This window comes from Orbicella faveolata, unplaced genomic scaffold (assembly GCF_042242905.1).
Source record: "Orbicella faveolata isolate gen_17 unplaced genomic scaffold, um_ofav_v1 contig_4, whole genome shotgun sequence".
In the NCBI taxonomy this organism is placed as follows: domain Eukaryota; kingdom Metazoa; phylum Cnidaria; class Anthozoa; order Scleractinia; family Merulinidae; genus Orbicella; species Orbicella faveolata.
In genome coordinates, this window is record NW_028301569.1 from 3,475,412 (window position 1) to 3,487,084 (window position 11,673).

General features: G+C 37.9%; 1 protein-coding gene and 1 pseudogene across 1 annotated transcript; both read right to left on the bottom strand.

Annotated features, from left to right (window-relative positions):
- Positions 1 to 5,064: 5,064 nt before the first annotated feature.
- On the bottom strand, positions 5,065 to 7,055 carry LOC149101011 (melanocortin receptor 5-like). Its single transcript, XM_089276205.1, has one exon. The coding sequence runs from the start codon at positions 6,771 to 6,773 to the stop codon at positions 5,850 to 5,852; it is 924 nt and encodes a 307-aa protein (XP_089132331.1). The 5' UTR covers positions 6,774 to 7,055; the 3' UTR covers positions 5,065 to 5,849.
- A 3,324-nt stretch (positions 7,056 to 10,379) lies between these two features.
- LOC149101012 (5-hydroxytryptamine receptor 1D-like) lies at positions 10,380 to 11,184 on the bottom strand (annotated as a pseudogene).
- Positions 11,185 to 11,673: the final 489 nt, after the last annotated feature.

Sequence of the window (11,673 nt, forward strand, 5' to 3'; positions counted from 1 at the left end):
GACACAACCGCGTTTAAACCGATCGGGAATTATTTGTTTTAGTCTAGATTAACCTGCGATCGACCAGAGAGCTGCCTGACAAGTGCTCTAAAATTATGTAGATCTAGTTTGTGCCGACAATAATCCGAATTAACTAAAGCAGACGGAATTAGCCGGGGAGAAGTTTAATTCTGTAAAACTCTCTTGATCAAACAACGTTGATAATCGAAGTCGCAACGAACGAAAGAGAATCAAAGCGCTGCTCCCAAAAGGTCCTTTATCGATCGACGACTGCTTTCACCACGGTAAAGTCGGTAAAACAGCCGATGCAAATTTGCTGCGATGCCTTTTCTTTGTAGAGCAGAAACTTGGTCATTTATTAAATCAACTTAAATTGCAACAATTACACAAACTGCAGGAACGACTCTGTTCTTCGTCGGCAGGTCCAAACTTAATTCGCTCAAACGATCCGGATCACGCAGGAGCTCAGATCGCGCCTCCCTAAGTAAACATACAGGGAATAGTCGGATAAATAGCCTTCCACTGCTTTTCCCTGTCCTTCTTTCAAAGACTTGAAATTAACTTGGATAGACCATATTTAATTGCTTCCATAAAATTCACATCCTTAAGTATATCCGAGAACAAAAGCTAAATGAAAAATATTTTTAATATACTTGAACTCAGTAGATATTTGCTCTGCGAGTTGTGTCGTTGATCGCGCGCGACGTTATGACGGATAGTCAGTACTTGTTTGTTCATTGGTTAATGTGTATTTACGTCACCGGTGGAAAAATCCACCGGTAAAATATGGCGCGCTGCAAGTGGGAAAAGTCCAACGGCGAAACCAACAGGCCAGGCCAAAATTATTGGAAAGGACTTTTAGAAAGTCTAACGTTTCACGTGCAGGGCAAAGATCATTTTACGAAGGGACTTCGAAAGGAGCAGCGCGGGCTCATTTTACCGAACAGCGGCTGATAATCGGACCTATAAAGATCATGGATTTTTCTAATGATGCAGAAGAAAACCTTTAACTTCGACTTGCTTTAGTTTATGTTCTAAAGGTGGAATTCCCGTTATGTAGATGGTAATTTTCTTTATTACCAGAAGGTAATATAATTAAGGACTTGACCTTATTCACATCGGCGTTTTTTGATCGTCTACAACCTGTGAGGAAATTGAATCCGTCAAAATGCATCTTCTCGCCCCTGTAAATTGAAGAATACGTATTAACAGTTGTTTCAAGTACGTATGGAAATTTTTTCTCTTAAATAAGAAACATGAAATAATGAGGTTATATCACAGGGAGCACACGATTTTGTTGAGTAGGAAGAGAGTTATAAAGGAGTGAAAAGAATATACAATTTACCTTTGTCTACTGTTTCATTTCTTACGCGACAAACCCCTCCGCAGTGTTCGGAGTTTTTCTTGCGCGTCCAAAGTAGCTCGATCTCCGCACGGACATGAAATGTCGCGGGTAAATACCTGAAGCGTTTTAACGAGATTCCGCGATTAAAAGTGAGAGCTGGGGAGGGATTTTGTGAAGATTTGTTGTGTCAAAAAACACGTGTGGGAGATGGAGGGGAGCTTGAGCGCGCGCTGGATGACGCGATTGGTACCGGTTTAACGGTACGATCACGTTACGAAAAGCGAGTTGAGAAAAACCTTTGCAAAAGACGCTAAAATTCTCCGACTGTCGTAAAAGCATTCGAAAACAAATTAGGCCAAGTTGTAGAAAAATCTTTCGACTTCGTTTTGTGTTTGTTTGGTTTCGTGGAAGCAACGAAATTTAGAGATTCGAGCGAATATTCGGATTGTGTTGAAAACGTTTGGGCAAAGAGTTGCCTCCCTTGTCAATATTATATGTAAACCAAAAACATTTTTGCAGAGCGGAAAAAGGCATAGGTACGAGATTGGCGCTACAGTGTTACGTAGGACTTGTAGGCAGAGGTTGTCGCGTAAGACAACAGTAGACAAAGGTAAATTGTATATTCTTCTCATTCCTTTATAACTCTCTTCTTACTCAACAAGATCTTGTGCTCCGTGTAGTTATATCTCGGGGTAGTAGTTATATCAATCAGGATATTCAAACGGCCGCCATTTTGGATCGCCTTCTTGGAATTAACGTCAGAAAAGACACTATAGATGACTCAAACCTAACAAAATCAAAATCAAATTTTTAGGACGTTGAGGTTTTGTTAAAGAAAATTGTAGAATTGGGAAAACCAATACCTGTCAAAATACCATTTCTATTGAAACATGAGTCTCGTGTCCTTCTCCCGATCCTGAATAGGATTAACCGAGTAATTGGTTCCTGACACACAAGAAAAAACCTGATCTGTTGTTTAGTTACTTCAGTTTCACGTTCATCGGGGCAGTTAAGTAATTAGTTATAAAGAAACAGCAAAATCGTCTGAACGTGTCCATCACTGCTTGTATTACCTCCTTTATCTTCCAACATTAGAGGAGTGGGTCTAACGTTGAATTTGGCATAAACATGGATAGTGTTAGTTGTCGTGCAAGATGACGAAATTGCGTTCCTAACCCATTGATGACAAAAAAAAAAAGCCGCGATGCCACAGAGAAGATAACAGACAACTAATGTTATCTGTACTCACAAAGCACTGGACACTGTCTTTCAGCGGCTAAGAAATGTATCCACCAGATTTCGTAATTGCGTCGATAGATTCGTGGACGTTCTTCCAAGGATATACTTCCCTGATGGATCACCCGGTACAATAAGTGTGAGACGACTTATGAAGCAACATGGCCCCTCAAGTGGACTGGTATTAGAGGTGAAAGCTTTCATCAATAGCAATCGTTGGCACAATGCTTGGCTTGTGCTACATGCTCTAGGTTTAGACTGGTTTTGAATTAAGAAAATTTTCTGGCGAAAGTAAGACATAGAAATACATGATCATGAACTGCTGTTGCTGTTGTTGTTAGTTTCGTTGTTATACCTTGCCACACAGCAAATGTGTACGTTCTAGTTCTAGTTTCTTGACTGAGAAAGGAGTCTCACATCATAAGTGATCGTCAAGATAATTTTCATATAAGATGTAGTGATTAATTATTGAGTTAGTTAAAGATGATAATGTAAAATCAAATATAAATAAAGTTCCTGTTCAAAGTATTAGCATGTAATGTAATTTACCCACTTTCGCGTGCATCTTCTGTACAAAATACCGATGCAGATACTGTACAAATATTCAGTTTTAAAAAATCCTACAATAATACAATAACCGAGTTTCCATCAGGTTGGTGTTGAAGGGAATCCAGCCAATCTGTATGCTTCGTGAAATTATCGTGTGAAGGGACTTACTACAATTTGCGTCACCACGTTATTACAAATTGCGTACAAAATGTCGCAGAAGAATGTTGTTTTAATTTTAACCGTTAAATCAGTTGTTGGTTTTTTTTGGCTGCCATGACGCTAAATGAGCCTTAGTTTTGCTGAAAAATCTGATGTTTTCATCAAAAAGATAGATTTCCCTAAAGATGAGTTACAAAAATGTACAATATTTTAATTTGATGCAGGAGTATAAACCAAAATTTGGACTTTGACTTATCAAGACCATCTAGTGACCTGTAGATTGATGACGTCGCAAGTGGTGCAAAGAGCACAACCACTCAGCGTCAATGTATGGGATCTTGGGCGGAAAAGGGTTAATGTGTTTGCCGAAGAACACCAAGAAATAAATGAAACTGCTCCTTTCCAGCTTTGACTCGACAGAGACGCAATCTGGTGATTCTTACCCCATTTTACTTTGGCATCATTGGCTACAAACAACACGTATTGCCCTATTCTCTAGCATCTAAATAACTGAGAGAGACATGGGACAATGACGATCAAAGTTCATTTGGCCCCTAGTATGACGTCACGTATTTGACATACCTGCCCTTTGGCATCAATATTTTTCGGCGTTTATCAGATTTTGAGGGAAGATTCGTTTGGAAAATTCATCACAGAGAGCAGGATTCGCAGTCAAAACGAAGATCTATTTTGCAATTAAGGATAAGAAATGGTTTCTTGTAGCAGACAGCTGCCGGAAAATTTCGTCAGATAAGTAAAATATGATTCCACCAGATCGAACAACCTAGCATGTATATCAGACAAAGTGTAAACATTATAAAATGAAATCAACTTGAAATAAAGAAAAACAAAATAAACAGTAAATTTAAATTTGATTTCATTGTATAAAGTGTAAAGTGCTATTATCTTAGACGTTTAATTAAGTTGTAAAAGTTGTAAGTTGTAAATAATTTTTTTCTAAGGTGGACGATATCGTCATTTACATTATCTTTCAATGAGAAATCTGGGATTGTGGCAAAATGTTAGTTCCAATTAGAAATAAATTAAATAGATTTTAAAGCACTTTTAAATTTAGAAACAAGCACAGGACATCTACATTTCTTGCTTATCGCCTGTGGGTTTTAATTTTTTTTTCCTGCAATTAACCACCCACTTGTCAAAACGTAAGTATTTCATGGTAGCAGTTGAAGTGAGAACGATTAAGGTAACAAATTGATGACAGTCATGTCTTCTGGGCGTACAAGCAATCTCATATATTAGATTTGAGCGTTACTGTAAAATACGCTGCTGAATTTGCTAATCGGTGAGCAAATTCTAAATATGAACTATCCACCTTTCTCGAACATTTTCCCAGTTGATTAACCAAGTTCGTACAGCACGGCTTTAAAAAAAATAATCTTACACAACTACACATGCCTGGTTGTGGGCTCTGGTTGCTTGATTTAAACTCTTGTCCTGAAATCATCTGAGAAAGCATCAGTCGCAGTCAAGGGGAACATACATAGGAAAGTACTTTTCGCAGCAATCGGCTTTTTCTCGCATCCACGTTGGACTACATTGTAGTGCAAATGAGAAAAACTAACCGTGAAAAGGGCTGTTACAATTATGTATACTTGTTTATTAAAATCTGGATCATTGGATAATGGATTCAAGACGGTTTTCATTGACTTAGCTACAATGGTACAAGAGCCGTTACACAATGCTCTACACATACGTTGAGGCATACGCTTAATTTTTGGAGCGTATCTATTTTAATTTTATTTCAGTTTTCCATATTTTGGGAACGTTTTTAATAAAGCAATTATTCCAATCAGACTCAATTAGGGCAAAACTATTTGCGTGACATTGCATCTTAATTAATTATTTATTATGTTAATCTTTTTTTCTGACAGTTTATATCTTATCTTTCTAAACTTAAAAATGGTGACATGACGACTCCGAAACGTTGTTCGCTTTTATCGCCTTTTTTAAACTTGTCTCGAGGTTTTGATTCAAGAAAATTCCAAAATTCGGAAAAAATACCTGCTAAAATACCATTACCGTGGAAGCACAAGCCCCGGGGAGGGGGATTCTCATATGAAGGTATTTCCGTCGTCTCGCTTAGGGGTGTAAATCAAAGATTAGGTTGTTCATGACGAAACACTATCACTGTAGCTGTTAAAGTATCTTTTAGGGTGCACTCGAAGAAATAATAGCAAAACCCGCTCTTATTTCGGTTTTTACGCTCGATTTCCATCGGTCTCTCAAGTTCGGTCTACTAGCGCGGACTTTTTTCCAGACCAGCGGCTAGTAATGGAGCAATTACGTTTAAAGTGGCATCTTTTCGAGTCTTTTAGGGGTAAAATAAAGCTTCAACACACAGAGATTGGTCTCCTTTAGGGGTTTAATTCAAATTTTCCGACGAACATCCCCGACCTTTACATATAGGAGTCCTACCCTGCCGGTCTCGGGTCCCTCTCCCGGTATTGAATAGGGTTAACCAAGTCATTGCTTTCCTACACACAAAACCAAAAACCTGATCTGTCGTTTGGTTATACGAGTTTCACGTTCAATATGACGGCTACGTCGAGAAACAAGAAAACCGTCTGAACGTATCCATGACTGCTTGTCTTATTTCCTTTATCTTGCAGCAGTAGAGGAGCGGGTTTAAGGTCGAGTTTAGCATAAACAGAGATAGTGTTAGTTCCCATGCAAGATCAAGAAATTGCGTTCGTGATTCATTGATGACAAAAATAGCCGCGATGCCATAGGGAAGATAACAGACAACTAATGTTATCTGTATCCACAATGCACTGGACACTGTCGTTCTGTATTGAGTTACATTCAGTGGCATTCCACCTCCGTTTGGAAGTCCTTGGTGAACCTGCCCTTGCACTTGAGCTTGATGATTGCGAAGCGTCAGATAAATTTTTGTGTAAGAGAAGATTGAGGTAACTATGCAAAGTATTGTCGCTGAAAATGTGATCGATAGCGTTATTCGCGCGTCATAACTGGACGTCAATGTAGTGACGATGCTGAAAAACCAGCTAATAACAACATAACTCTGCACAAGTCTTAATGTCACAACGTGTCTGTATCTTAGACCCAACAACAAGGCAAGAAGTCTGTCCACACTTATCGCAGTCAGCGTTGACACAGATACTCCGCCAAGAATTATGCTTAATCTATTAAAGAGGATTGAAAGATAATAACAAAGCATGGAGTGTTCTGGAGACATTATATAAGCCACGAAAAGAGGCTGAGTAATGAGACCCACGCAGAGATCGGTGCTTGCAAGACAACCTAACAAGAGCTTTGATGGCGGACGAAGAGATGACACCTTTTTAAGTGCAATAATGATCAAAATACTTCCAAGAAATGCAGTGATAGATAGGGTCATGTTCACTGCTGAAATAAGTAGTTTTTGATATGCTGCATAAGAACCGGTCGTGCAAAATAGGCTTTCGGTCTCTGTGCGGTTTCTATCTTCTGTTAAGTTCACCATGTTTATGTCCTTTCCAGCTGGTTAGTAGAGGTGTAAATGTTGCTTTAGTTTGTTATCCCAGGAGTGTTTTTGGGTTCATGGCTTGCCAAGGAGACTTCTTTTTTCAACGCTCGCCTGTTCCCTTATCCAGGGGATCGTAACGTAGGTACAGTCCTTTTTCTGATGGGAAGAAAGTAACGAAAGGTAAAGAATTGATTTAGTTCTGAAAAACAAACCTTAAGTAAACAGATAATCCCAAGACTTGATGAACTTAATTTGTTTTGCCTAACAACAACAAGAAATAAATCATAAACTGCTTTGTCATTCTCACCGGCGCCATTTTACCTTTGCACCATTGACTACAAACAACAACTAATGCCCTACTTTTTAGAAACATAGAGACAACTGACGCCAATCAAAGCTAATATGGCCCCAAACGTATGAGATCGCGTATTGGAGAAACCTGCTTTTTGGCATTAACCCTTTTTCGGCGTCGATTTTTTGACGGAAAGGTCATCACAAATAGCACGAGTTGCAGTCAAGGCGAAGATTTATTTTGCAATTAAAAGTTAGAAATCTTTTCTTGTAGCAGACAGCAGCCGAAAAACGCCATCTAATCAAATAAGGAAAGTATTATTCCACCCGATCGATCAACCTAACATGTGGATCAAACAAATTTAAATTTTCTATTTTTTTTTCAAAGCTGCGGTGAATGATATCTCCATGTATTAGCTTTCAATCAGAAATATGGGATTGTGACAAAAAATGATTACTTAAAGTTAAAAATAAACTAAATCGATTTTAAGGCTCTTTTAAAATCAAAAACAAGTACGGGACATCGACATTTCTTCTCTATTACCTGTGGGTTTCATTTTATTCAGTTATTAAATACGCACTTCTCAAAACGTATGTATTTGATTGTAGCGGTTGTGGTGCGAACGACAAAGTTAATGTCTAAATGTCAGTCATTTCTTTTGTATTTATATCATATGCTGCCTGGCTTTGGGCCTTACTGTAAAAAAACGCTGCCGAATTTCTTGATCAGTAAGCAAATTACTACAGCTACCCACCTTTCTATTTTGCCTTGTTCTCGAGCATTTTTCCCATGTTTTTAATCAAGTTCGTACAGCCAAGTTCAAAAATACAACCACACACATCTACCACGCCTGTTTTTGGGCACCAAACTTGATTTAACTCTTGCCATGAAATCATCATTATTGATTACAACATATAAACATGGTATTATTAAAATTGAATTAAAATTAAAATAAAATTGAAAAGAGCTGAACAAAAAGCAGATCAAAATCTCATATATTTTCTTTTTGTCTCAACCTTCCACGCATGTTTCTATTCCCATTTGTTTAATTTGACGTCTGATTCAAACTTACATTGTACATGTAGTATGAAATCATATTCGATTTGTGTTTCATTCAAGTGCTTTTGTTGTGGCACCTCCATTGCACAAGGGGGGTGGCTGGATCCCCTACCCTTCCCCTGAGCGTTTCCGTACCGTTACGCTATTTTGAAAATGTTTTACCTTTAGTGGATATCTTGTTATATCGTTTACAAGATGATGTTGATATATTGGGATAAAAATGCAAAGAGCTCTGATGGGGGGCCAGTTACGTCGTTCAACATGCATGGCGGACAATTTTAGAGTTTTACTCTTTCCAAATTGCAGTGTTGGCTTGTAAAAGAAGAATAACTTTTCAATTTGAAAGGATAGAAAACAAGATACAGAAAAAAAAATAGGTGTACTTTTCGACTTTAAAACATTGATTCTTTCATAGTGATATCAACCCTTAAACTTGTCGTTTAATATCTTTTATATCTAGAAGCCGATTATCATAGAATTTTCAGCATATATGTCTCGTAGATAAACGAACAGAGGTTGAAATGGGCAGGTGCTCAGAGAGATAATCTTGGCAAAATTAAAAAAGAATCCGATGTACATGTGTAAATGGAACGGTGTTTGGGACAATTGATTCAGCTTTCAGCTTTTAACACTTCACCGCTTGCCTAACTTCTCTTACTTTCCAAAAATACAGAGATGGTTCAGAGTCGAATTAATAAAGTGTAGAGAAAGAGTCACAGGCGAAGCAATGTCAGGGGTTGTCGTAATTGGCTGAATGATTGCAAAGATTCCAACAGTTATAATGTATGGAAGATAACAAACCAGTAATGTCATTTAAAGAACGTCATTTAAGTTTTATATAGATCGGTTTTAAATTCATCTGTTTTTTTTTTTTTTTTTTTTTTTATCTTATCACCCGATAGGTTGTGAACAATTAACCACTCGCTCTTTCTTGATTTTTCTCCAAGTCAACAGTAAATCAACAAATAGTTTTTAGATTCCTTTTTGCGCCAAATCTTTGGATTCCAAATGTTTTCCACATAATAGAGTGGATCAAGAAAGTACTATATGAATCCTAATATATCATTCCTTAACTTGTTTAAAGCTGTCAAGCAGCGGTATAAAGTTCATTCCAAACCTTCTACTTGAGGCGTTTCTTTAATTTTTTTTTTTTTTTTCTGAACAATAACTCACACGGAAAGAAGAAAAGTGTGAACGTTTGCACTGAGTCCACCAATATGAATAACAATGCTATAGTTTTCTATCCAATATCATTGCACAAATATTACATGTACATTTTAGGTGACTTTGCCCGTCTAGCACCAGCACCGGACTGGAAAGGCTTCATTTCGTGAAATATTTTAACTTCTTTATCAGTGGTTGTACAACAGGTACCGCTTAATTGATTTGGCTGATTAAATTTTTTCACACTCTTCTTATTCTTTTCTCCTCGTTTAACTTTACCATGAAAAAGTTTGGTGTCTAACCATAGTTAGTAGAGGAAAATGGTTATGAAACCTGGCAAAGTTCTTTGTTGTAGGTTTTTGTTGGCTATTTTTGGGGTTGATTCTGCACAAAACCTGGGAAAATACAGAAGTTGATTATTTGTGCTCATACGACTAACCAATAAGGAAGATTATGTAATTCATGCATAGTCAATGAGTATAAAACAAAAGATGTGCAGGGTCAAGGACCTTCTAACATAAATCTTAGCCTGTTTGTTTTATTCTTGATGTTTACCGGCCTTCTTAACCATTTCCCTCTATTCACTACTGTCTAGCGACCACTGCGTTTTATAAAGGTTATGAGTATTTCAAAATAAGACAAACCAGGCTAAAAAACACTGAGAAATTAGAGAGGTTCTATATAGCTAGCTTCTTTTCGTAATGCTAGTTCAAAATGGTAACGAATGAATTCATCGATTGTAAAGTTTATTGAAAGTTGCGTTTAGCTTCTTGCAATTAGTAGGTACATGATGTAATTTTACAGTTCTTACAAAGGTAAAGATTCGTTTACATAGGTACGGTTAATTCAAAACAATGTTTAAAAGTTCATAACCTTGTCTTACTTCAACCTAAAAGCCTCAAAGTTGGTCGAAAAACCAATCTCAAAGTGATCTTTCATGTGGTTGTGTCAGTTATCGATCGTTTGAAATTTGACACTCGCCCCAGTTACCTGTGCAACTCCAAATTGGCCAATATAGTAATGCACACTAAGCGTTAGTCTCTGAAACGCTTAGGGCAAGTCGCAGTTACAACTAGGGCATTGTACAGTTAACAAGAGAAACAACAAAACTGTCTGATCGTGACCTTCACTGCTTGCCCTGTTCCTTTCATCTTCCAGCGATACAGAAATGGGCTCTGAGATGAGTTGCACAAAACAACAGTTAGCGCTGCTTCCAAAGAAAGATCAAGTTACTGTGTGTGCGCTTCCGTGATGGCGAATATTGTAACTACGATAGCACATGGAAGATAACAAACCACTAATGTAATTTGTACCCATAATGCACTGGACATAGTTTGTTTGGTACCGTTCTATGTTCAGCGAAATTCCTCCTCCATTCGCTATAGAAATCATGAAAATGGTAATACGAAAGTTGAAAAATATCATTGCAACCGTAATGCTAAAGAGCCAAACCACAGCACAAGAATCCATGCACGTCTTAAGGTTACCACCTGTCTGTACCTTAGTCCCATTAACAGGACAAGAAGTCTGTCCACACCTACTGCAGTCAGTGTCAGCAAAGATACTTCACCGAACATTGCAGTCAAGCTATTAAAAACAATGAAAATATAGTTCTGAGCTTGGGAATCTTCTGGTGATGACAAAAGGACAACGTGGAGAGGCTGTGTGATCATACCCAGACAGAGATCGGTGCAGGCAAGACAACCCAACAATAATTTTGATGGCGGATGCAGGGACGACAGCTCTCGAAGAGCAACAATGACCCAAAACATTTCCCAAAAAGGCAATTACAACTAGAGTACTGTTTACTGCCGAGTACGCAATCTTTTGATGTGTCACGCATCCAACATTTTCAGTTACGTTCGCCATTTTCTTGCTTTTCTCTCAGCTTTTCGTTAGAATTGTAGAATGTTCCTTTAGTTTGTCGCCCTCTGTTGGAGTCAACACTATTGTAATTAACATGCTTCATGTAGAAGATAATAACACGGGCTTAGTTGTCTTATCTGATTACTAGAAAGTAATAAGACTCCGTGGGATACTTTGGCAAGTGAGCGTAGTATTGGAATGAATTGTGAAGTTACTAGTAAAGTGCCAGGATTAGTCAGTTAGATCAGCCATAGAAATTACTGTAGAAAGTGTTGAAGAAACCGTCACTGTGCTTGTAGTGGAAAATAGGGTGGTCAGAAAATTACTGTGCGAGTACAGTCTCTTTCCGGGTCATCGGCAAGATGGAACAAGAGTGAGCATGGTGTTTAGAAATGGCATCAAAACTGGCTGAAGTAGTGTTGCAACGTGGAAAATGATATTTGTTTTTGTTTTTTTTTGTTTTTGTTTTTGTTTTTGTTTGTAATGAGGCCAGATTTTCAGTGTCACTTCGTTCAA